We start from the raw sequence: 27514 nt of genomic DNA, 5'->3' as shown, positions 1-27514 counted from the left end.
TTCCTTTGAATGTAGACAATCCGAATATTATAGTTTCTTTCCACTGTGTTCCTGTTAATGATAAACTACAAATTTACCCTAAATTACTGAAATATCGATATTTTAATGTGAGAATCGATTCTAGAACATAAATGATTGGTATCGGAGGAATCGATATTTCAGGATCGATCCGCACATCACTACCCTTTACTTATCGAACCTGAGGCAAAGTCTCAGTCATGTTGACCAGAATTTCCAGAGTAAGATAAAGAACAATTTTCAGCGCAGCAATATGGATCTATGGGACCAGCAAACCTGGATCAGCTCTCTAACTAAGAGAGCTTCTGTCTAACTAATCCTAAGTGTTAGGATGTGTGAAACTGGCAGCTGTCACTTTTGGAATGTGGAATTTATGCGTGCCAAAAGGTTCCAAAAGGCAACACATGTGCCCATCCAGACGCTATTGATATTGATTGATGTTGACACTAAATCACATACTGCATCTGAATAGCATGGCTTCATAACAGGAGAGTCCAGGAGCTTAACTAGCCTGATGGGAATTCAGGCTCTTTAAGAAAGTCACTTCTTATGGCTTGACTCATGAAAAAGAGCTCTATTGACTCCCAAGCAGCTCTTCAAATTTTTTGATTCTTGATGTAAAATTATGTGTATAATGAATAATGTACATTGTAATAAATGTTTATTATTTATATGGCTTATTATACTCAGCATTTAACAAAAAATTAATTTTAAAATAGCAAAAAAAATACCCATTTCAATTTGACAAGATCCAGTGTTTCATTGGAATGACATGTTAACATTTCATCTCATTTCTTTAGATCATGATATATATTAGTGAAAACTCTTAATTTGTAAAGTAACTACAAACTCAAGCTCTAAGCTCCTCTAAGTTAAATTTCCAGTTAAGATTTGGAGTTAAATTCCTCCACTTCAAACAAGCACATGGAGCAACACAACAAGAACACAGAATGAAGTGAAGTGAGTGAAGTGGATCAAGATTTTAACACTGCAAAACAAATCCTCACATAAGGTGGTAGAGGGAGGAAAAGTGAAAGGAGAGTCATCTGTGGGGAAAGTTGTAGGAATAGCTGATGCTGGGCAGATGAAGTCTAAATCACTGTCAGGGCCCAGAGAGGTGTAGGTTACAAAGCCTGGTGGTGTCCCACTGACGGTGTTGCTGATCCACTTCTGGTACTTGGACACACGAGCGTAGACTCCAGGTCTATTAGGCAGGGCGCAGCCTTCACCAAAACTCACAACTCCACTCTGGACCCAGACTAAGTCTTTCTTTGTCACAAGTGGTCCTCCCGAGTCTCCCTGTGACAATTTTGTAAAAGGTTTTTAAGACAGATAGGTATTAATTAAATGGGTATCCAGTCCTCTGTTGGGATAAACATCTTTTGGAGCTTAAATGCATAAAATGATGCCTGAGTTGTTTTCATCATAAGTTAATCAGTCACATGTGGTTTTATAAACCAGGTCTGTGACATAATGGCCCTTTCTCAATTCTCAAGTACGCAAGTACGTACTCGCGTTCTCGGCGAGTCCTCGCGATTTGTATAATTGGAACACCTGCGTACTTGATGATGTCTCAGTTTTTACTGCCGTCCCCTCCTAATTTAACTGTGAGTAACATGTTATGAAGCTTAACTTTAATCACAGCCAAACCGGTTTACTCACTGAACACTGAAATGAACCAAACATTAACATTTAGAAGTGATCTACGTGACTTATATATCATTTTTAACCTCAGTAGTGAAACCTCTAATAATAAAAATAGTGTACATGTACATACGTGTACATACCTTAATAAAAACAAGCAGGTGAGATGTTAGAACGCTTTTATTTTTATTTTAGTGGACACTCAATACTATAGACAGCTGCTGGGGTTTGTTTAACCTGAGTAGCGAAAAGACCGCGGGGGGGCGGGTTGATAACGATGTGCCGGGAGTCCGCTGTTCTCGCCGGCTCTAATAATCCTCGACCTCGCTGTCTTCTATGGAGCTGGCGGTTCACAGACGTTTCCGAAAACGTCGGAGCGCGTTTGGAAATATATGATATCTTGATAAATCGAGCAGATATTTGAAGTTTACACAGCTACATTCTCGCTTGAAAATAACTTAAAAGTTTATTTTGTGACCCAGAAAGAGTAATATTTAAAAGTTTTTAGCCCCGCTCGTCCGCCATTGCCGCGTTTGAGTTTTGGACGAAATGCATTCTGGGATATTTAGCTGTACCAAGTCCACACCGATGCATGCTCGATAAAACGGGCGGAGCGAGAACACATCCGGGACTTTTTCGCGTTCTCGGCTTGATGCGTACTTCGAATTGGAACAGTACTTGGTCTCCGACTGATGACGTATCACGAGTACACGAGAACGCAAGTACGCACAAGTACACATATTGAGAAACGCCCAATGATTCATAATTCATAATATCTTCCAATGTTAAATATGATAGAAAATTTAAAGTGTCCTATGAAGACAAAACATTGGATTGAAAGTGACATATGACTGACAGAAAAATTGCATTAATTATGAACTTACTGATTAGCTACAGTAACACTGCTAATTACAATTTATTTTGAAGCCAGTTTAGATTTAGCTCATTAGTGCAGGCCAATGAGCTAAATCCTTTTAGTAACATGATATCAACATAACATGACATCATTGACAGAAATTTTTTATTTTTTTTGAAAATGAAACTGATTAATAATAAATGAGATTGAAGAAATCAAGACCAATCTTGAATTAAAAAATCAGTAAATATGGATACAACAATAGAGAAACCATAATCCAAAGTTTTGCTAACAACAATATAAAATCTTCATGGTTGTCAATAGGCCCTTACATTACAAATAAACAAAAAGTTGGTGGTCACCTGACATGAATCCTTCCCTCCCTCTTTCAGCCCAGCACAGATCATGTTCTCTGTAATCTCAGTGATGTCTTGATAGTAGCATTTGCACTCGTTGTTTCCCACTATAGGGACATTCACCTCCTGCAGAGTCTCTGGGAAGGATTCGCTACCTAATTCAGAAATGTGAAAATTAAGCCTTTTTCACTTTTTCACTAACACTATTTATTTTCTTTCTTTTAACTTACCAGTTGTATCTCCAAAGCCAGTGACCCAGCTGCTGGTCCCATTGTAGAAAGTGCTGTTTTCAGATGCTAGGCAGATCGGCTGAATGTAGTCTGTGAATTTCACAGGAGTAGACAGCTTTACGAGACAAATGTCATTGTCGTTTGTCGAGGCGTCGTACTCAGGATGGCAAATGATATCTTCCAACGTCTGAGTCACTTTATTCGGGTCTGGATCGAAAAGATAGTTGTGGCCTAGATACACTATTGTGCTGTTGCGATCAGAACTTGGAGGGGGAAAAATAAGTTACATTTAAGGCATTTTTATGTTGATTATTATCTTTGTTACCACAAATCAAACCAGTGAGAGATGATGATCACAGTGTCACTGAATAGCCGGGTTAGCAGAATCCCTATTTAAAATCTTTAACATGAGCTAAGCTAATGGTCCGCTGCCTGTCACTTCACATTTGATGGAAAGACATTTCATGTGTTTCTCATCTGACTCTGGCTGCTATTCAGTGTAGTCACAACTAGATCACAACATTACGATCAGAACACATTCATGTTTACATTATGCAGATATATGTTGCTACCAACTGTGAAATGGATCTCAGTAGCATCATTAATATCAAAATGTAAACTTTTAATGTTAACTCACGGTGTAATGCAGTGAGCAGCTGTCAGTACCCACTGGTCGGTGATCAGGGATCCTCCACACAAACTTTCATCAATGAATAAAGTTACCTGCCATGGCCAACTTCCTGGGGATGCATTTTCACCTCCCACAATTCTGCTGTTTTTCACAGCCCTGCCGCACTCTGACAGAAAAAGAAAAGAAAAGAGTTAAACACTGAGTACACCGATCAGCCACGACATTAAAAGCACTCAGAGGTACCGCCCTGCATTGGGACTGGCTCCTCTTTTGCGTTTACATGTGGACGAGGAATACAGAGTTTGTCACGCAATGTCAAAGATATGTACCTTGTCACGCTGTGCGCCACGTTATTGTTTACATGAGATGAATTTCTACAATGGCAGATAGAGACAAAATACTGTTACTGTTAATCTTACTATTTGCAGTTTTTACATGCTTACATATGCACACGCAGTTACTTTACGGTGTAAACATTTTATGTGTAGTTGTTTTTTTCCCCGTGTAATAATATTCAACATTGCTATCGATACATTTTTCAAAAAATGCTTCTCTGTGCAAAATAGGTTCAAAAACATAAACAGCTGTGGGATACTGTTTGTCTGTGATTTGGACCAGGGGATCAAATAAAGCAGGATCAGCCTGATATCATTTGTATCCCACTAGAAAGTGGGATACAAATGACTTTGTATTAATCAGACGCCGATGGAGACATGGAGTTGACAGGCATTGGTCTATTTTGCTGAATTTCTCCAAGAATACATTTTTAAATGATTTTACCCTAAACAAAGTGCCTCCTGTATTTATATTCCAATGGTAGGGTCAGAACTGGACATAAACATCATAAAAGCATGGATCTGTCCTGCCTTGCATCATTGGTTCAGGCTGCTAGTGATGCAATGGTGTTTGGGATGTTTTCTGGTTTCTCGAACATGACAGTGCGTTCACTGCACTCAAATGGCCTCCACAGTCACTAAATCTCAAACCCAACAGAACACCTTTGGCATGTGGTGGAACCATAGAGTCACTGATAAAGCTGCAGCAACTGTGTGATGGACATCAACATGGACCAAAATCTCTGAGGAATGTTTCTTGCACCTTGATGAATCTGTGCGATTAAGAATTAGGGCAGTTCTGAAGGTAAAAGGAGGTGAAATCTAATAATTCACTAAGTGTATTTTAATTAAGTGGCCTTTACGTTCATGATTTTGTCAATATGAAGGTCGTCTATAATATAGACCTGTAGAAGTACCACATGTAATACTTAGTATTCTCTTAGTAACTCTTAGTAATACATCTTGTAGGGTATTTGCAGACAGATATATCAGCTATGTGTGATGGCTTTGACCACAATAGAACTCTTGGTGAATGTATTGCAATATATTGCTGATTTTTTATGATAAACAGTATCATTTCCTCTCAAAATTAACATATCACACTATTTTAAAGTGTGCTTGTTTTCACAATTCTTTCATAAGTGTTGAAGAGATTTTTTTTTCCTAGTTGAAACATATGAGGGTAGTGTTGTTTATCATCTTTATGTACAGTATGTCAGAGGTTGTGTGTGGAGGCGAGGAAGAGATGACCCAAACGCTGGACTCGCGGTGCGGAATGACGAGGATTTATTGGAGCGGGTGAATGAACAAAGCAGGAACAGCAAGACTGACTAACTGACTGAATGACTGAATGGCTGGCTGAATAACTGAATACAGACGGGAACGACAATAATGGCAACATCAACGTCAATGACATGACAAAGAACTGGTGAAACCGAGGAGCTTAAATACACAGGTTGAATGATGACAATGATTGGAAATAGGTGAGTACAGGGCTGAACATAATCTGACTAATGACACAAGCTGACACGGGAAAAACAGGAAGTGAGAACATTAATGTGGCAAACTAAACTGAACATGAACAAACTGAAATCACTGACACAGTATAGCTTAGTGGAGTAAACAGAAAAGAATAAAGTTGAAGCTTATCAAATTTGTAAAATTGGTCTTGGATGCTTACCAGGCTGCTGAGAATGTCCGTCTGAAAAGTGGAAAACAAAGATAAAAATGTTATGTATTATTGATCACGACTGGCATTTTTGAGCAGAAAGTAAATATGTGAAAGTTCAACTTAGATTTACGGTGTTCCTCATTATTCCAACTTCCAGAAATGGTTACATACAGAAAACATTATGGAAAAAATGGGTGCAGATAACAGTTAATATAGTTTTTAATTTTATTTATATGTCTGTCTCTCTCTCTCTCTCTCTCCATATATATATATATATATATATATATATATATATATGTATACAGATCCACTGAGCGCAGCACAAGCTAGCAAGACAGAAGCTAAGCTCGTTGCAACATGGCAACTGCCTTAACGCTACCCGAAAGTGAACCTCCCCCACCCTCATTCAAGATCTGGCCTTTGGAACTACTTTGGTTTTTATGTGAAGTATGACCCTGATGGTAATTGCGTCATGGACAAAAGTAAAACAGTATGTCGGATGTGCCACGCAATGCTCAATTGGTGGGAACTAGTGCGTTAGCGCAGTTAGCTCGTTAATGTGTTGACGTGTCCAGCACCACGCACGGGGCGATCCGCGGTAACTTGTTAACAGAGATTTGCCGTGTTATGGCGTTAACGTCATTTTAACGAGATTAACGCTGACAGCACTAGTGGGAACACAACGAATATGACTGCATATTTACGCCGACATCATCCTAGTGCAAAGACAAGTGGAAGCAGACAAAAACAACAAGCATGCATGCTACAAACTTTACCCGAGTCATTTAGACAGCCGTTAGCACATGATTCTCCTTATGGGGACCTGATATGTTTAAGATGCTGATGAGAATATAGCCCAGAAGAAGCGTATATATAGCTTTTATTTTGGAAAGAGCCATTTCTCTGTAATAAACTCTTTTCCAAAGATGAGGGATTTCTCGATCAGATAGATTTATTTTTTTTATTATTTTGTTGTTTCAGCAACATTAAATTTAAAAACTGTTCTTTTGGGTTAAAATATATATTTATAATTTTAATAAATGACAAATTAAAAAGGCATGAAAATTTTTTTGTATCGAAAAAGTATCGAACCGTGACACCAAAGTATCGAACCGAACCATGAATTTTGTGTATCGTTGCACCCCTACTACATATACATATATATATATAGATATACACATACATAAATAAATTCTTTTTTACTTTTTGTTTTAAATTCAGTGTCTGATTTAATTTCCAGAGTTGATTTGTTCATTTGTGTTTAAATTTAATTAGTCTAAATTAATCACAACTCAAACTAAGACCATTCTTTATTTTATTTTTTTTATTTATTTTTTCCAACTTCACAAAATTATTTGTATATTTTTTTTTTCAGTTGTAGACGGCATTTTTATATTTAGTTTAGTAAAATGCCTTTTCACATCTAGTTCTACCTTTTAATTTAGTTTTATTTAACTAATAATAATGTTGGTTGGTAATGCTAATCATCCAACCAGAACATTTCAAATTAAAACTGAAATTTACCAAAATAACTGGTTTGCTCTTGTCATTCACACTAGTTCTGCCCTGCCAGTCTACGCATACTGTTAATGATATAAACATTAGTTTCAACATTATAACAGGTGTTCAAATAATAATGTAGATATGCCACTCATTTTTTATAAACACAATACTGGTTTACTGTTATTCACTAGTTATTTAAAATTATTAACCGCAAATAAAGTCTCAACTCTTTAACTTTAAAGTTATCCATTGTTAACATAAATTAGGGTTAAATATGTTACTGAATTTAGATTATAACTGTACTGATTTTCCGCTTGTGGATATGCATTACAGTTTCAAAGAAAAGGCAAAAACCTAAAGAATCCCAAGTAACTAATCTCATTTTAACGCATCACTGGTTTGATATTTAAATGATAATAGAAATCAAAACTAAAAGAAAGACAGTTGGTTGCAAGGAATATGGTGACGATCAAAACTAACCGTGCCCTGATCTAGGTGATATTTTCTTTTTTGACCCACTCCTGTTGATGTTGCATTTTCATTTTATTTAGAACCCTTTTGATCACCTTTCCCATCTTGGAGCAACTTACTAGTATGATGCCAGTTGGGCTGTTTCAGGGTATCTACATATTTTTCTTCCTAACAGCAAGATAAGTGATAAAGTCTGCTTTTGTTTTTGTGATTATTGTTTTACTCTGCCCATTCTTTGTTTAAGCTAGGTAATAAGTAATTCAAATAAATGTCAGTCTTCCTCACCTTTGCATAAGACAATGATGATCACGGAGAAACAGCACACCCGTGGAAGAGCCATTGTTAACTACACCTGACTTTGACTTCATCTACTACATATACCTGCTCAGCTCCACCCACAGGATCATGTGACCTGAAATGGCCTTCGCCAAGACAATTAAAATGAAAATCTAGAGCTGTTTTGGCTTTGTTGTTTTATAGACACCTCATTCACCAGACATATCTGATCATCACACACACACACATTCACATTCGTTCAGTGTCAGCTGTGACGCCATTTAAAGTGCCGTTTTCTTGAAATTATGAAGGGGACTCCTCATGGTTCCCTCATCCAATTACTTTTAACTGCTTTCACCCAATCGAAGAAGAAAGAAGTGCAGACCTAATTCATCTAATTCATCACAGATGCACCTTGCTGCCTTTTTGGTATCAATGCTTGTCCCAGTATTCACTTGTATTATAATCCCACTATGCATTTTGATGTGTTTAACGCATGATCAAGCAAACAAACGACAGAATGCTTTACGTCTTACATCTTAGCAATTAGATTCTGCCATCATGCACTACCGTTTCATGCTAGTTCTGTTTACTTTTCTCTTCTTTTGTCTCCACTTTTTCCACCCGTATTTGGAGACCCGGAGCATGGCTCCTTTGTTTACGTTACGGATCGGCTAATAGCGCTGCGCCCTGCAGCTTCGTGACAAAGACCGGACATCCCAAGTGAGCTGAGGAGGAAGAGACGGGGGTGTTGTCACTGGAGAAGGAGACGTTACAGACCATCTCTCCCTTATGTAATCATTGGAAATATGAGATCGCTCCCTAATAAGATTGAGGGGCTAATGACCCAGTCACAGAGGGAGTATAGGCAGTGTAGCATTATGATGCTAACAGAGTCCTGGCTAACACCGGACACGAGTGTGACGCTGCCAGGTTTCCAGCTGCTGCCGGTTCACAGGACGAGAGACAGCGGTGAGAGGAAAGGAGGGGGACTGGCAGTGTTTGTTAAATGACAGATGGTGTAACCATGGGCACATCACTGTGAAAGAACAGCTCTGTAACAGATACATTGAGCTGTTAGCCGTTAGCATGCAGGGAGGCAGTCTGTGACTCTCTGTGGTCAGCAGACTACAAACCCAATCTCTGAGAGCCCTTTTTTTAATATCAGGAGACTATAATGACACATCGCTGGACTCCACACTCTCGACCTTCCAACCATACATCCATTACACATACATCCCATTGGGTAGACAGGTCAGAACAGGTAGCATTAAAGAAAAACAGTAAAATGTACAACAGAATAGGGGAGTCGAGGAGAAAAAAGATAACTCTACGCAGATGGAACTCCTGATAGGGGATCAGTGTGAGAAAAGAAAAGAAAAAACTCCTCAGCAGAAAAAGCACATGAATCTTCACACTGTAACATCATGAAAAACACATGACAAGCAACAGGGATAGGTAATGGGGTTGGAGTGAGCCGGTGTAGACAGCAGCATCCAGTCCTGCGGCATGACTGCGCTGGTCCAGTTGACCTGCCGTCTGCATTGGGTAGGGGCAAGCAGCAGAGGCCTTTGGAATGGGGCAGGGGGGTGAGTGCGTAACTCTGTCCGTGTACGTGCAAGGCTGTGTATGTGTGTCCTGTGTTCAGCTTGACAGAGTGACCTTCCAACCAGTTAAGTGAAAGTCAACAGTCCACAGCCGATGCAGGTGACCTTGGGAGGATATGGGTATAAAGAGTAATAACAGTCTCATTATCAAGAATCGGGCTCTCCTGAACCCAGGCTTCTCGTTGAGAAAGGTGTGTCAGTTGCGTTGAGGGACCAGTTAATCAAATCAATATTCTTTAGGTTTTAGAGAATAAGAGTGAGAGACTCTCTGAGGGTTCAAGTTAGACGACACTAGACAAGGACAAGAGAAGCCAAGCAGGAAAGACAAGGTCAGAGCCAAAGCGAAAGGATCCGCTGGCACAAGTTGGATATGACAGTGCGTTTTTATTGACGAATGATTCAGCTCTGGGTGTTACTATGGATTAATTTGTTGATATTTTAAAAATCTATTCTTGTTAATCCTATATTATATAACTAATTTGTTAAACTGAATAAAGTCTGTTCTTTTAAATATAAGCTCCAAATATTTAATTTCTTTACAACTCCAACTAGGAAGTTAATCATATTATTGTTCTGTAGTATGTCAGGGTTGTTCCAAATGGGTGTACGTTTGCATGGGAAAATTGAAAACTTACATGTCGTTTTGATGTTGGATCTGATGAATAGCACATCTTTTATAGGGGAGAGATGATCAGCTGATGGAGCTCAGGTGTGTGTCAGCCTCCCCTGACACCACACCCTGAACCCACTGTTCCACCCCTTCCCTGCAGCTGAGCCACAAACCACACCCTGCCACAGTATGTTTTAACCACCCTGAGATAAATCGTAGCCTGTTGGCTAAGAAGTAGTGTTGAAAGTTAGGCAGATCTAGTCCTCTTTTATCTTTGGTCGTTTGTCACATTGTTAAACTAAAACACGCAGGTCATTCTTCCCAAAGGAACTGGAACTGGAACTGATGATTTCAGAGATCTAAACCAGGCTATGGTTTACTTGGGATCACTGAGAATAAATAATTTATTCTTGGCAAGACCATCATTTTTATTGTAGCGACCCGAATGATATGGGTAGATATTTCCATCTAGCCAGATCATCTTCTACTTTCTTTAAGTATAGATAATTTCATGATTACAAATCTACCCTCTGTGTCTACAGCTGTATTGAGTACTGTGAAATTAATATTTTTGCATATTAAGATTTCTAATACTCTGCCTAAAGTTACAGCAGGCTGAGAACACATTAGGAAACTCAGGTGTTTTAAGTTAAGTTCATCGGAGCGATCGTAGCTCAAGAGTTGTCAGTTCGCCTTGTAATCGGAAGGTTCCCGGTTCGAGCCCCGGCTCCGACAGTCTCTGTTGTTGTGTCCTTGGGCAAGACACTTCACCCGTTGCCTACTGGTGGTGGTCAGAGGGCCCGGTGGCGCCAGTGTCCGGCAGCCTCGCCTTTGTCAGTGCGCCCCAGGGTGGCTGTGGCTACAATGTAGCTTGCCATCACCAGTGTGTGAATGTGTGTGTGAGTGGATGTGTAAAGCGCTTTGGGGTCCTTAAGGACTAGTAAGGCGCTATACAAATACAAGCCATTTACCATCTGTAGCTTTGGCAGGTCTATGAGCTGCATGTGACGTGTGTGCACGCTAATTATACAGTGGCTTGCAAAAGTATTCGGCCCCCTTGAACTTTTCCACATTTTGTCACATTACAGCCACAAACATGATTCAGTTTTATTGGAATTCCACGTGAAAGACCAATACAAAGTGGTGTACACGTGAGAAGTGGAACGGAAATCATACATGATTCCAAACATTTTTTACAAATAAATAACTGCAAAGTGGGGTGTGTGTAATTATTCAGCCCCCTTTGGTCTGAGTGCCGTCAGTTGTCCATAGACATTGCCCGATGAGTGCTAATGACTAAATAGAGTGCACCTGTGTGTAATCTAATGTCAGTACAAATACAGCTGCTCTGTGACGGCCTCAGAGGCTGTCTAAGAGAATATTGGGAGCAACAACACTATGAAGTCCAAAGAACACACCAGACAGGTCAGGGATAAAGTTATTGAGAAATTTAAAGCAGGCTTAGGCTACAAAAAGATTTCCCAAGCCTTGAACATCCCACGGAGCACTGTTCAAGCCATCATTCAGAAATGGAAGGAGTATGGCACAACTGTAAACCTACCAAGACAAGGCCGTCCACCTAAACTCACAGGCCGAACAAGGAGAGCGCTGATCAGAAATGCAGCCAAGAGGCCCATGGTGACTCTGGACGAGCTGCAGAGATCTACAGCTCAGGTGGGGGAATCTGTCCATAGGACAACTATTAGCCATGCACTGCACAAAGTTGGCCTTTATGGAAGAGTGGCAAGAAGAAAGCCATTGTTAACAGAAAACCATAAGAAGTCCTGTTTGCAGTTTGCCACAAGCCACGTGGGGGACACAGCAAACATGTGGAAGAAGGTGCTCTGGTCAGATGAGACCAAAATGGAACTTTTTGGCCAAAATGCAAAACGCTATGTGTGGCGGAAAACTAACACTGCACATCACTCTGAACACACCATCCCCACTGTCAAATATGGTGGTGGCAGCATCATGCTCTGGGGGTGCTTCTCTTCAGCAGGGACAGGGAAGCTGGTCAGAGTTGATGGGAAGATGGATGGAGCCAAATACAGGGCAATCTTGGAAGAAAACCTCTTGGAGTCTGCAAAAGACTTGAGACTGGGGCGGAGGTTCACCTTCCAGCAGGACAGAATGGTTTAAAACAAAACATATCCATGTGTTAGAATGGCCCAGTCAAAGTCCAGATCTAAATCCAATCGAGAATCTGTGGCAAGATCTGAAAACTGCTGTTCGCAAACGCCGTCCATCTAATCTGACTGAGCTAGAGCTGTTTTGCAAAGAAGAATGGGCAAGGATTTCAGTCTCTAGATGTGCAAAGCTGGTAGAGACATACCCTAACAGACTGGCAGCTGTAATTGCAGCAAAAGGTGGTTCTACAAAGTATTGACTCAGGGGGCTGAATAATTACGCAGACCCCACTTTTCAGTTATTTATTTGTAAAAAATGTTTGGAATCATGTATGATTTTCGTTCCACTTCTCATGTGTACACCACTTTGTATTGGTCTTTCACGTGGAATTCCAATAAAATTGATTCATGTTTGTGGCTGTAATGTGACAAAATGTGGAAAAGTTCAAGGGGGCCGAATACTTTTGCAAGCCACTGTATGAACTAGCATGTACATGCTTGTGTGTGTGTGTGTCCTATATGTCACCGTGTGCTGTGAGGCTGTAGTGGATGTGCTGACGCTGAGTGCGTGTGTGATCGTGCTGTGCAGTAAAGATCCAGGGTGTTGTGTGTCACTGGGTAGGAAAACAGGTGATCAGTGCAGTGAAAAAAGGGAGTGGGAAGAGACCTGTGAAAAAGGGCAAGCGGGAGGGATGAAAAATTAAAAAAAATTGTAATTAACCTAACACTGCTGAGCCCTTCTGAATTTAGATGTGCCAGATCTTGCGTCATTCCAGGATTTCGTTATGGAACTGGTCGTTCACGCTGAAGTCCGTTCCTTCCAGCTCTCTGCTGCGACTTTTCACTTGCTCCTTTTGTTTGAAAAGATTAAATTTGGCCACAGCAGGACGTGGTCTCCCAGCACCTGGCCTCTTACCCCCGATACGATGGACTTAACGGTGTCCTAAGTAAGCTTCAGGTGAGTCTTGATTAAGGTTTTAACTGTTAATTTGGTGTCATCTCCAGCAGATTCTGCAATATCTAAAAAAACAAGGTTATCTCTCATGCCATGGGCCTGGAGATCAATGTCAGTCTCTTTTATTTATTTTTTTAATTTCCTTTACCTAGTCACATTCTCAGTTAGAGACTTGACCAAGTCCCGTAGTGAGCCGTTTTCAGCAGCAAGTGTTTCCACCTGCTGTTGGCTGAATTCCAAGGATTCTCTCAGGGATTTAAAAAAAAAATATTTGGTATAACTGAAACTTAGAAAACGTTTGTTTATTTTGGAGCTACCATTCACTTTGCAGTCTTCTGCACTATTAATATACACAGGAAATACTTATAATACTACTATAATGCTTATAGTATAATACTTACATTAATACATATATTTTGATAAAAGAGCTTATATATGTGTGCCATGTTTTAGTCACAAACAGAGCTTAAAGAGCCACATTTTATCTTACTTTTATTTTTCTTGTCATACAAACATTTTTAGACATTTGATGTTAGTTATGTTCTTATATCTTTTATTTAACAATGCAGACAAGTCACTTTATACTTTATACTTGATAATAATATGCTTGATGATACTGTCACTTGAAACCTTAAAACATGGATGGTCAAAGTCAAAGTCAAAGTCAACTTTATTTGTCAATTCTGCCACATGTACAGGACATACAGAGAATAGAAATTTCGTTACTCTCAAACCCAAATGATGACAGCAAGAGAGAGGGAGAGAGAGGGAGAAAAAAATTAGTGGACATCCAATCAAAGTATAAAATAAAATAAAATAAAGTCAATGTAGCTTCTGTTTGCCTGGATTCCCTGATGGTGATTTCACATTATAAAGTAGTTTGTTACACTGTCATTAAATATGGATCTCCAGCCTGCATCAAAGTACTTCATGGATGATTTTGGTGCTTTCCAGTACCTTCTGATATGAATGGTAGCATTTAACAGGGTACATGGCTTGAACAGGCTGGAATTTGGGCTACAAGATGCTCTGTGCTCAGTCTGCACCATAAAGTGAGGGTTCGTATGAATTCAAAAACTTTAATACAAAAGCTGCTCTCTTACTGGACAAGTTTGCCTCATGTATGGAGTGGCAAAGTGATTTTCCAGCGTCTCTACTGAATGATTCTACTTTAATTGCTTGAAGTTTTGGGGCACTGCCTCTTTGTGTTTAGTTAATAAAACAATGTTGTACATGTTTCTCCTCTTATCTGCTTGTATCCTTGTGGCAGGGACTGTTCTGCAGTGCCATGCAGGGAAGGCAGACACACCTGCACGGCATCCGTAGACTTAAACTCTGTTCTGGGTCCTATCATGTTGTTGTTGTTGATATGTGGTCAGCTGGCGGCTGAAACGCTGCAGCCATGTGTGTGTCAAAGTCAACTTTATTGTCATCTGTGCTATGTACAGTTCAGTATATAGAGAGATGAGACGACGGGGCTCCAGTTCCGTACAGTGCAAAAGAACAACAATAAATATAGGAAGAATAAGAAGAATAAATATATATATACACTTGAGACTAAGGTAAGGGGAGTAAGTATACACTTTGAGGTAGAGGGGTTAGTAGCAGTCTAAAATTTACAATTTACAGTTTAGATTTAAAGTGACTTTGAGGTGGTTTAGAATGACCAACATAGCAGCTTTACAGTTTACAATGTGAAATAAAGTCTGCCGGATGGGAGAAGGGAAAAGAGTCCCTGTGAGGGGTGTGAGAGGTCACGCACGATGCAGGCCTTACTGATGCAGCGTTTGTGGAAGACATCCTGTAGCAGAGGGAGAGATATTCCGATGATCCTGGCAGCTGCTTTGACGATCCGATGTAGCTGGCTGAGGTTGCCGACTTTGCAGTTTCCAAACCACACGCGATGCAGCTGATCAGAACGCTCTCTATGGTGCCCCTGTAGAACATGGTGAGGGTGGGAGGGGGGAGGTTGGGCCGTTTTAGGCATCTCAAGAAGTGGAGGCGCTGCTGGGCCTTTTTGGTGATGGAGGTGGTGTTAGTGGTCCAGGTGAGGTTGTCTGAGATGTGAACTCCCAGGAACTTGGTGCTGTTAACAGTCTTTACCGTGGAACCGTGGATGATGAGTGGTGTGTGAGTGGAGTGAGTCTTCCTAAAGTCAACGATCATCTCCTTGGTTTTGTCCACATTCAGTGACAGGTTGTTTTCACTGCACCAGAACGCCAGCTGCTGAACCTCATCTCTGTACACTGACTCGTCGTTGCTGCTGATGAGTCCAACCACGTTTGTGTCATCAGCGAACTTGATGATGTGGTTAGAGCTGTGTAGAGCGGTGCAGTTGTGTGTGTGTGTGTGTTTCTGAACAGCAACCGTGAATAAAGTATGCTGGAAAGCAGTAAAATGTGATTGGGTCTGCCATGGATATATTACAGTGAGGCCGAAACCCAGGAGGGGGGCGCGGCAGACCCAGGACCAGACCAGCAAAGGGAGGAGCTGGCAAAAAAGGTGGCCGGATTGGTGGCCACACACAAGGAGCAGGCGGCGGTGTCTCGCTGCCGGGGGAAGAGCCGCAGGACCGATCCGAGCGCCACCTGCAGTTTATGGCAAGTCTGGCAGCTAGGGTTGGTTCCTGGCCGACACCGCCGCCACTACCAATGGCGTTCCCCAACAGTTCTGGCGGTGGAGGGCCACCTGTGCCTGCCCACAGTGTGCGATCAGCCAAGACGCAGCCTGCAGCCGCATATGTCCCCACTCCACGGGTGGGAGAGGCTAGTGGCCAGCAGGTGCCTGCGCCCATCCCGACGCCTCGGAGTAACTACCGTGCCTGCGACCTGCACCAGCCGGGAGCAGTGGAGGAGCCGGGCAAGGAGACGAAGGTTCCCATACCAGGGGAGCCTGCACGTAAGCCCGAGGTCGGCCTGCAGGTCAGACCAGCCTCACCTCCACCAGAGGCTGTAGCGCCTCGTGGTCTCGCGTGCCGCATGCCTGTGAGCCTTGGCTTACCGACACCCTGCTGTGACTGCTTGCTCCACGGTCGACCAACAGACCAGCCTCACCGTCGCCGCTAGAGAAGCAGTTGGCCATCCGAGCTCTCATCGCCCGGTTGCTGGACCAAAGAATCGCCCCTGGCTCATACTGTTTAGTCAGCCACTGTGAGAGGACATTTTCATGGATACAACATGTTTTACATTTTTACACAAATGTTGTCTTCAAATTATCTTTATATGACTGTACAGATTCGTGTACATGGTCGTGTCCATTATCTTTCCCCAAGTTTTATACTTTATTTATTTTTATACTTACACTATAAAACATCTGTAAATTAACAGATTTTCTTTCCAATAATTTTTTCAAAATTCTGTTGTATCTGGCTGTATCTGTCTTTATTGCAGGCTTGTGTGAAGTATGGGGTTGATGTGGTTCCACAAATCAGCAAGAGGAACTTTATATTTGTGTCAACCCAGTGACTGAAATAACAGCTCAGATATATACAATGTGTGTAAGCCTATAGTATATGTATAAGGCCTTTGGTGAATTATGATTTAACACTTTTATCTAAAATGAGCTACACAATGGTTCATGAGGTCAAGGACAAGATCAGAGAAAGCTAATAGTGGCAGCTAATTAACATGGTTCCTTCATATATACGTGTCCAAAGTATGCTCTGTCTCTTGCACCATGACAGCTGGGCTAGGTTTCAGCCTCTGCCTCCAAAACCAGCGACCCTTCATTTATACTCAGGCAGAATAGCAATCAATTCTATATTTACACACGTGATCCAGCATTGAATACTGAAGACCCTTAAATGCTGAAAACTACTCATTGTAGATCGAAAAATGCACAACACAACAGAGACTGGACTGGTTTACACAATAGGCACACTCCAACAGATCACTGCCCCGTACGAAGCTGCCGCTGAGGAGTATTAAATATTAATTTTGTTGTTGCAGGTGCAGCATGTTATGTGGATGCCGAAGTCACATAATGCTTCTAAAAATGTTTAAAGAGTCACATCAAACGGAGCAAAAGCCTAATTTTTTCCAAGCTATTTAAATAGCTTGGACATACCATTGTCACCTATACTGCGAGAAGTTTGAATCCTTGGTTTGGACCTACTGGTTGACTGGAGCTTTTCTGTGTGGTGTTTGAATACTCTAGCTTCTACCAGCAGTTCAAAGACACACTTGTTGGCTTAACCAGAGACTCTAGATTGGCTTTACATGTATTTCTGTGTTCGTTAGCTTTTTATCATTGTTGTGTTCACTGTTTTGGCTTTGTGGATTTTCAAAATGTTGCTGTTTTGTTTAGTTTCACCTTTCAGATGATCACTTGTTTTGATATACCTTTTTTGTTTTTTTACTTGTACTGACATGAAAAATAATGCACATTATGGTTTGAGTTTACCAATTACCAGCTGTCTGCTAGAGTCAGGTACTTTGAACACAAAGAAATTTATGACTTTATTTCAAGTGAATAGTGATGCCATTCTCCTGTTATCCAATGGCATTTTGGAGGAGACATAAGTGATTTGGTCATTTCGTCACAGATGGCATCCGATGTAAAAAATCTGCCCATTCAAACTTGCGGAGCTACCTGCTGGAACAACCTCTTGTGAATAAAACCAAAAAGAGCATCATTTATTAGTGTTTTGAGTTTTTAAGTTTTGGTTTATTTTTGAATGATGATTTTTTTTTTTTCTGTTTTTCGGGTGCTTTATTGATTATTATGATAATCTATGTTTCAGTTATTCTTGTTAAGAGATTCGTTCTTATGTTTTTGGTATTTCTCTGGATTATGATTTATATTCTGATTACTTGATGATACTGTGTTGATTATTATTATAGTAGGTTTGGGTCAATGTCAAGTCTGTCTCTCTCTGTCTAGTCCATGTCTTAGTAAAGTGTGTCTTGTTTCCTGTTTTACTTTGAAGGATCATGTTCATGTCTCATGTCAGTGTGTTCAGTTTTACTTCTCCCCTCTCTCGTTAGCCTAATTTCTCCCAGCTGTGTCTCCCTCCTGTTTCTCATTCCCTGATTACTTCCCTGTGTATATAAGCCCTGTGTTTTCCTGTGCTGACTGTTGTGTCGTACCCTCAACATGCTGTGTGTTGTCTCCTGCTCCAGGGTTAGTTTGTCTTTTCCAGTGTTTCAGTCCTTAGTTCCTGTGTCCAGAGTTTTGTTTGTTTTTTGCTGAGTTTAAGTGATTAAGAGTTTTTTTTCCCCCCAGCAATAAAGCTGCGCTTTAAGTTTTACTTCCGTGTTTGAATCCTGCATTTTGGGTCCACCACTCCTGCCTGCCTGCCACACTGCCAACCATGACACCTACTTTTTAGTAGTGATGGGCAGATGAAGCTTCATGAAGCACTGAAGCTTTTCATCCAATTGGTTCACCCCAGCGCAAAGCTTCGTGAAGCTTCATTTGCTCTAGTAGGACATCTAGTGGACGTGAAAATATTAGTTGGCATGAATTTGAAGAGTGTGGCATTTTGCACACAGCCTGTAAATGTCACCAACAAAAGGAGTGTGTAAAACATGTATATTGTAGTGATGGCAGTATACTGTGTATATTTATACTGGCAGTATGGAAAATGATCATTTGGAAATGCTTAAAATGGAAATGATCATTTGCTGTGAGGTGTGGTTGGGGTATGGAAAGTGGTTGTGCTTTTGTAACGTTGAGGTATGGACAGCTACACACTGAGGCTTTGTCCTGCCTCTTCACATTTTATTCTGTAAAAACTACATTGTCACTGCTTTTATGACCTCTTTAGTGGGGAGAACATAGCTAGGATTTAATGATTTAACAAATCTTTTAAATCCTTTGTCCTCCACAATGCTAAATGGCTGGGAGTCCTCAATCACATGCTAACCAGGTCTCCATCTATTTGAGATTGTTATCCTGAGGAAAGACAATAAAAACAAAGCACAAATATAAATATCACACATGTAACTTATTACAGTTGTATAATATTGTTCTATCATTTAGTAAGATTACTGCATGCTATATTATCATGGCATTTGATGGCTCACCTGGTCTTGCTCCACAATCGGTGTTCCCCTTATTCTCATGCAAACCTCTGTAGTGCCGAAGCATGGATGAGGTGTTGTTGTTATATCCCAGCTCCCTGGCACATAGCAAACACTTCACCTTGTACAAAAGTAAAGACAGCTTAACATAAATTGTACTGCACCATCAGTATTATGAAAATACATCATCTGTAGAAATGTACATACCTTGTTGGGAGGAATAAAATTAAAATGTTCCCACAGGGGAGGACATCCTCCTCTTAGCTGGCTCCATTCTCTCCTGACTTTCTCTCCTCACTCTCCTAAACCTCCAAACTGTCTCCAAACTCTCACTAACCGTAACTCTCCATCAAACACCCACATTTTGAATGAAGTCTAAGGGGTTTATATCGCTGTCATAGCTCGCGGCAAAGTTCGAACCGCTTCATGAACCAGTCACGTGGTTTAGCCGGGCAGCGAGGCTTCGGACGTCATCATTTTCAACTCCTCCCATAAACGAAGCAAGCCTCGATACACGCTTCGTGGAAACGCCCCCTCCATTACTCGACACACGCTTCGAAGCCTCGATACAGAACGTCACATCACTACTTTTTAGTCTGTGTTGGTGTCTCCTGTGTTAGAACAGCAACCATGCCTGTGTAAATAAAGTTAATGCTGAAAAGTCTGGATGCATGCTCAATCATCCAGGTAAGTAGATCCCAAAATGTAGATTCTGTTCATTTGGATGTAGCTGGGGTTTTTAGTGATGTTTTGTCACTCATCCAAGTGACTTCTTCAGTCTCAGCTGACTGCAGGTTTCTCCAATCTTATAAACAGTACATGTGCACAATGACTGAAACTAGCACCACTAAAGGAACAATGGGCTGGGAGGTCAGTCCCTTGATCATTAATATGCAAATTGTTGAGTTTGTGTTTCCACAGGACCCGCTAGTTTAGAGACTTCTTCCTCATGAAGAACGAAAACAAGACAGAACATCTTCAACCGGTCTTTTACTTGCTAACGAGGAAAGGTTTGGTCAGAACCAGGCTGTGGAGCTTAACGCTCCTCACCTGTTTCCAGCCCAACTCCTTCAAAGAGCAGCTCTCCTCCCAGCTATTTATTGAAAAACTGTTACAATACACAACACAACACAAGCACCTCCCACCGTAAAACCCCCCCAATGGTTCTAAAAGACAAGGCACTATGTGTATGTGTGTGTGCACGTGTATGCATGTCTATGCATGTGCAAGAACGTGTGTGTGTGTGTGTGTGTGTGTGTGTGTGTGTGTGTGTCATGGGGGTGCGTTTGTGTGACCTCCTGCTCACCAAAAGGATCATAAAAGCAGGAAGCTTACAACACAAGAAACAGATCTTTCAGATAGGATGTGCCTAATAAAACCACGTCAGCCTCCCCCAGCACCAAATTGGCTGGAGAGGTGGTCAGAGACAAAGGAATGTCTTTGATCCTACTGCTTGAACTAAGACTTTACAAATTTAAGAAACACAGTGACAACATTCAACAATTTGACTCTAAAAGTCCCCTTTTTTGTCATTATGTACTTAAATTTCAACTTATACACCCTTGTTTTTGACTGTGTCAGTGTAGATTTCAGTCATACACAACTCCTCACTTCATTCACCTCCTATTGCAGCAAAAGTTCACAGTTAGTACATGTTCTAAACGTGCTTAACAATCATCCTACTTCTCATCCATCTCATACACAGTAAACTACATCCTGCAAGTAAACAAATGAATGTCAACAGTCAAACAAGAATCAACATTCTCAAAATCACATGTCACTACAGTCCAACTGTATACAGACATAGGCATTCAAACACATCAGTTGATTTTATTGTTTGTCCATGTGGCTTTCAGCTAACTTCAAAGCTGTAGCCTGGTCAACACTCCTCTTTATGACTCCTATCAACCCCCCAAATCTTCTCACTGTAGGCATCCTGTGGGGGTTAGTCAACTGGTGAATCATCTGCATTTACAACTCTTCTCCTTTCCTGTTGTCCCTGCAGAAAAAGTTTTGTAAAGGAAATTGGATCAAGTTGTTTATGATCTTCTTGGCTCAAAACTTCAACCAGCTTAGATAAGTGTTCATGATGTAAATGTAAACAAAAGGCTTCTCTGTTTACATCCCTTCTTGCAGAGGACAAAAAGAATAGGTGACGTTGCACAAATTCCATGGTAAATCTCCAATTTGGACTGATCCATTGCCCTTCATACACATGGGTAACTGGCCTGCTTCCAGTTTGTTTAGCAGTATAATTTTCCTGCAGCGGGTCTGATACTTGGGGTCAGGCTAGCAGGTCTGTCTTACCAGAACAATTCACCTTCCCAGCTACTGGCGAATCAACCTTCCATTCAGGTTCAGGGGAGTTGAAAAGTTTGCAGTGTTCCAAGTATGTCTTACTCCTGGGTGTGTTGCTAAGGCAACCAAACAAACTTTTCTCGCTCTCTGTGATGCTATATGGCCACAGCCAAGAAGAATGTGTAGACAGTGGCATTTGTCCACAAGCATAACAATTGGTCTTGTTGTTTATATGAGCAGTTGTGTTCATAAACTGCCACCAGTAATTGGTTGAAAACCCATGCAGGTACTGGGTGGTTTGCTTTGTCCCAGTGCGCTCCTGTCAATCCACTCAGGGTCAACAGGTTCAAGAAGGTGCACAGCACATTCCTAGCCATTCTAAATTGGGTTCTGGATCCGTTGGTTTCTTCACCAGGATTGAGACGAGAGGCCCTAGAGACTTTCTCCCCCCTTTGTACCCCGGTCTTTTCACCATTACCCAGAGTCGGCCAGGAAGTGTGTTACCTTCTTGCAGTGCGCTTGATGTATCTAAGTGCTTCTCTCAGCAATCTTCACTGCTGTGGGCGTCGTCAGCAGCACCTGATAGGGACCTTCCCACCATGGACTGGACTAGCACTTCCTTTTCATGGCCTTTATCAGCACCCAGACTCTCTAGAATTCAGGCTCTGCTCCTGTGAAGAAACAGAATCATCTGGCAGATCATTTGTTCTCATGACATTACTTTTTAACATTTTAAGCATCCAATCTGCTAATGTGCTCTCTTCTGCTTTTCTAGTTGGGATGATTTCTACCCACTTTGAAAAAGGGCACCCTATCACTAGACAGTACTTGTAGTTAATACAGTTGGACAGCTCTATAAAGTCTATGTGAATAACTTGTAATGGGTGACTGGGTCTGGGGAATTTCCCTCTCTTAGGTCTCAAATTACCCCGAGAATTGTGCTTGCAACATATCATACATGACCTACCAATTTTTTTTTAAAAGCATTAAATCCTAGAGTATGAAAATGTTGCTCTACTGCTGCCATTATCGACCCCAGCTGAGACATGGTATGGCCCATGGCTCAAGGTCGCAGCAGTCTTATAGAAATTCTCAGGCAGTATTGGTTTGTCACACAGATAATAAACATCATCCTGCAAGCTTGCACCTTTTGTGAACCACAACTGTTTTCCTGCCGTATGTAAGTGGGCCTGCATATCTGCCAATGCATCTCGTGTAATAGGCAATGTCTGCTGGTGTTGCACTGCTAAAATGTGAACACCATGTGCTCCTAAAGCTGCCTCTTCTGCAAAGGCATTCCCTAATGCAACTGGATCTTTCCCTCGGGTGTGTGCTGCACATTTACAAACGGAAATTCTACTGGGCAATATTACTGCCTCCAGCAGATTTTGCAGGAGTTTGGCGTTCTACAGGTTTCCCTGTCGAGGTTGTCATACCTCGTCTTGCCCACTCGTCTGCAAAGAAATGTATTGTAGCAAATGCATATTGGCTATCAGTGTATATTGTCACATTTTGTTTCTCCGCAGCTTTACACGCTTCCGTTAAAGCAACTATATCTGCTGCTTGAGCAGACATGAAACATGCTAATTGTCCTGCACAGCCAACTTTCTCACTCTGCTGTTGTAAAACTTGAACCATCAACAAACCAAACCTTTCCCTCAACAAGTGGCACATCTGTTACGTCATCGCTTGGCTTACACTCCTTCTCCACGTGCTCTCTACACTCATGAGGAGTGCCCTCTTCCTTCATTGGCAAAAGGGTCGACGGATTCAGAGTTGTGCACCGCTTTGTGGTGTGGTTGTAAGAGTAGCAGTGACAATAGAGACAAGTGTCTTTTAGGTGACAGAAATGTCATTTTAGTCTGCAGTAGTAGACATCTACCTCGTGTGGAACTAGCAGTGTCAAAGGGTGAAATAGAACTATTTCCCGGAACATTGTACAGCTTAAGCCGCTCCTCATACTGACCTCACACACAGAAGCAAAGCACAAGCAACTAGATCTAATCTTTTAGAATAGTAAGTTACTGGCTTCATTTTTGGGAAAAGTGCTGTTAGTTATTTCACAGTCACCTGGCATTTGTGTTGTTCACAGAACCACAAGTCCATCGCTGAACTTCCTCCTGCCCGTCTGATGGAGCTTGGCACGCTCCCCTTCAACCTTAAGGTTAGTTGTCTTCCTCAACGTCAACATCGAATCTCTTTCATTTTATTTAAGATTTTGCTGTGCAAAGTCTGCTCATGACGATATTCTGGAAGCCCAGTAGCACAGCTCTCTGTGGGATGTCTGCTGTGCTGAAGATGATCTCTGCTCCTCCCAATTCCTCCTGAAGCCTCTCTCCTGGCCTCAACTTCCATCTTGTGGACGATCCCCTCAGTCACTCCTTCTCGTCATGGCACCTCATGACACCTGCAAATCAAAAATTGACACTCCCCTCGCCACACGGCTCTCGTCATGTATCAACTCCCACACAATGAGACATGTACAAAAATGTTGCACATTCTCCCTAAAAAAAAAATCTCCAGGGTTTCCCTCTTGGAGCAGCTCCACTCCAAACCTGTAACCCTGTGTCAAAACATTAGTCAGTGGTTAAATGTTAAGCTTTGTTTAACTCCCAGCTCCACCCGGAGCCTGTATCCTAGAAGACAAAGTCTTTAAGTTAAGACAAACTCACATTTGCAACCAACTGCAGCTCATAAGTGTAATAAAGTATTCAGCATCACAGAGACAAGTATCTCCAAAAGTTGAATCTGTTCATCTGGACATAGTGTTTTCAGTGGGAGAAACGTTTCGTCACTCATCCAAGTGACTTCTTCAGTCTCAGCTGACTGCAGGTTTCCCCAATCTTATAAACAGTACATTTGCATAATGACTGAAACCAGCCCACTGAAGGAACAATGGGCTGGGAGGTCAGTTCCTTAATCATAATTATGCAAATTCTCATGACCATTGATCAACAACCACTGACCAAAACCCACTGATCAAAGACCACTGATCTCAATGGCCATGAGTACCATTCACAGAGAGTTGGGGAATGGCTACAATCACAGCATTGTAAGATGGTGAAAGATGTACCCTTAGGCCCCCTCCTCGATTCAGAGATGGTCTTTCCCTTTTCACGTAAATGGCCTCCTTGACGCCGCGCTCAAACCAGTGTTCCTCCCTGTCCAGGATGTGTACATCTTCATCATTGAAAGAGTGTCCACTGGCCTGTAGGTGTAAGTAGACTGCAGAGTCCTGGCCTGACGAGGTAACTCTTCTGTGTTGTGCCATCCGCTTTGCCAGAAGTTGTTTGGTTTCCCTGATGTATAAATCCTGGCAATCCTCCTGGCACTTAACAGCGTACACTATCTTACTCTGTTTGTGTCGGGGGACCCGATCCTTGGGGTGGACCAATTTTTGGCGCAGCGTGTTTTGGGGTTTGAAAGCCACAGAGACCCGGTGTTTAGAAAAAATGCGTCTCAACTGTTCCGATACTCCTGACACATAGGGGATCACTACAGGTTTTCACTTAGGCAGCGGTTGTCCTTCTCTCCTGGATCGGCTGGAGCTTTCTTTAGGTGCTGTCAGGGGAAAATTTCCCAAATAGAAAGCTGCCAAAGTAAAACAGAGACACAGTGAGACAATATAAAAAATCATATGTACATGGGTGAACTCTCTAAAGAGTCAGAGAGTCACCTAGTACTCTTCTTTATTGCAGGTTATATAGGCATGTAGGTTACACAGCAGACGGAGGCAGTCTCCGCCTGTTCTCAGAATATATTTCTTAACTGACAAATGCATATCTTACTAAACATTCTGTCCGTGCTATACTAAACGTCTGCTTAAGTGGTATTTTCCGTTGCTCTTTGCACAGGAACTTGTCTTCACAGGCATTTGATAAGCATAGGCAAGGTTTCATGTTTTATCAGGGTGAATCGTCATTCAGAGTTTACACAATCACAAGCAAAGCATATTTGAATAATAAACAAAATCTTTTCACAGGTGCCTTTCCAGCTTTGACAAAAGTCCAGCTGGGATAACCACATTTACTCAGGGCCTTCTTGATGTGCTGTTCTTCTGCCTCCACAAAATGCTACGTCCAGATGAAGAGAATCAACTTTTGGAGATTTACTTTCCTGGATGATTGAGAATGCATCAAGAAGAGACAAGTATCATTACAGGTTTATTCTAAACTCATTAACCCTTTAAAGCCGGTCGGAGCGGGTACGCTCCGTTTTGCGTAACTATTTTTAAATCCCGGTAGCTCTGCAACCACGTAAGCTAGCGTAATAATTTTTTTTGCATATGAAACCGGAGTTGTACTTACATCTTATGCCATCAGCTTGTCCTAGGTCACAGTTTTCTTCCACATATGGCTTTGCAAAAATTGCATAAAAGGCACTTGCAGCAACAAAAACATAATATTCCAGAAACACGCTTTGCCGATCTGATCAGCTGTTCTTAACACTTCCTACGTCCATCAGCGCGAACTATCGCATGTCCGCCATGACCTGCCCGAAACCGGAAGTGGCGTCATTTTGCGGAAATGTAGTTTTTTACCATCAGGGCCTTATGAGCCTATACTGGTGTTTTTAAAAGTTATGTTTGACTTTATGACTTTCTGTGTCGTTTCTGGGATGCTTAGGATTCATATTGCACTGCTGGAAATAGTTTATTTTGATGCATATGCTGTTTTTTTGCAAATTTGCACTATAATATTTATTTTCGTTTTTCCTGCAGTACATAAAAATTGGTGTATTTCAGAAATAAAACTATGAAGACACTAAAAATAAATTTCCTGTGGTGGGATACTATTTTGTGCAACTTTTTTGTATTTACAGTTTTGAGGGATAAGCCTCTTAAATTTCTCTAACTAGAAATATATGTTAAAAAAACAAAAACGATTTTCAATTTTTTTGTAGTTTATTGCACTTTTTTGCAATTTATGTAATTACTATGCACTTAATGCATAAATTTTATTAAAATTTGGGCTATAATGGTTGTGTTGATGTATATCAACTTAAAATGCTCCCAAAAATGGCACTACAGCATGTAAAAATATAATATAAGCTCTGGCGGACTTGGTTAGGTCTTAAAGGGTTAAACCCCTACTTTCTTTCCATAATTTGCTCCAAATCACTGAACATCTCAACATCATTCCACATTGTAATCAGTGACTTTCCTTAAGTTTGTCACTCACTCATTTTATTACTATGAGCTCAATAGTGGTCAGATAATGAGCCCCATTTAACTATTCAGTAACCACTGCACATCTGTTCAATTGTCACTTGTCTGTCTGTGCTGAATCCTTAACAGCACTTTTAAAGGAAAACAAACATTAGCCAAACACACGGATCTTCCTAGTGGTCAGGCGTAGGCCATCCAGATTCCAGAGGTGCTGTAAAAGGTCATAAAGTTAACACACTGCTGTAAAAAGAAGTAACACTGGTTTCAAACACAGTATGTCTCACACTGTATTCACTTCTCCTGTGTAATTTTCAACATTTTCTCAACAACACAGTGTAATTTCATCACCAACATATAGCCTGTAACCACAGTTTTCTTCACACAAAAACTCAGTAATCCTGTTGTAGAAAAACATCATTAAGTTGTGTGTCCTGCTATAAATCACATGACCAAATCAAAAGATTAACCCTCTGCTGTAGAAAAGAAATGTAAATGTTAGCGCTGCGCAGGTGTATACACTCTTTCTCACAGTGATCTCTGAGTAACACAAGCCCATGAATAACACACCCTGGTAAATTCAAAAACATCCAGAAAAATAAATTTCTAGAGTTCACATAGTCATGTGACCCAAGTTTCCTCCTCTGGTCTCCTCCTGCTCTTGCAACAAGAGACACACACAGAGATACACCCACTCCTTTGTCACGCGGATGGGGGTTAACCTTGTGTAGTGGTGTTA

At 41.2% G+C, this 27514-nt stretch overlaps 1 protein-coding gene across 1 annotated transcript; it reads right to left on the bottom strand.

The window, feature by feature from the left end:
- Positions 1–662: 662 nt before the first annotated feature.
- Positions 663–8098, bottom strand: LOC100707117 (serine protease 27-like). Its single transcript, XM_019353327.2, has 6 exons — positions 8002–8098; positions 5752–5772; positions 3742–3901; positions 3105–3367; positions 2881–3029; positions 663–1317 (listed from the first exon to the last, which is right to left on the bottom strand). Exons 1-6 carry the CDS (start codon positions 8054–8056, stop codon positions 931–933), a joined length of 1035 nt encoding a protein of 344 aa, XP_019208872.1. The 5' UTR covers positions 8057–8098; the 3' UTR covers positions 663–930.
- Between the last annotated feature and the right edge of the window lie 19416 nt (positions 8099–27514).

Source organism: Oreochromis niloticus, linkage group LG3 (genome assembly GCF_001858045.2).
Source record: "Oreochromis niloticus isolate F11D_XX linkage group LG3, O_niloticus_UMD_NMBU, whole genome shotgun sequence".
NCBI lineage: Eukaryota > Metazoa > Chordata > Actinopteri > Cichliformes > Cichlidae > Oreochromis > Oreochromis niloticus.
This window is presented reverse-complemented; position numbering and strand designations above follow the sequence as displayed.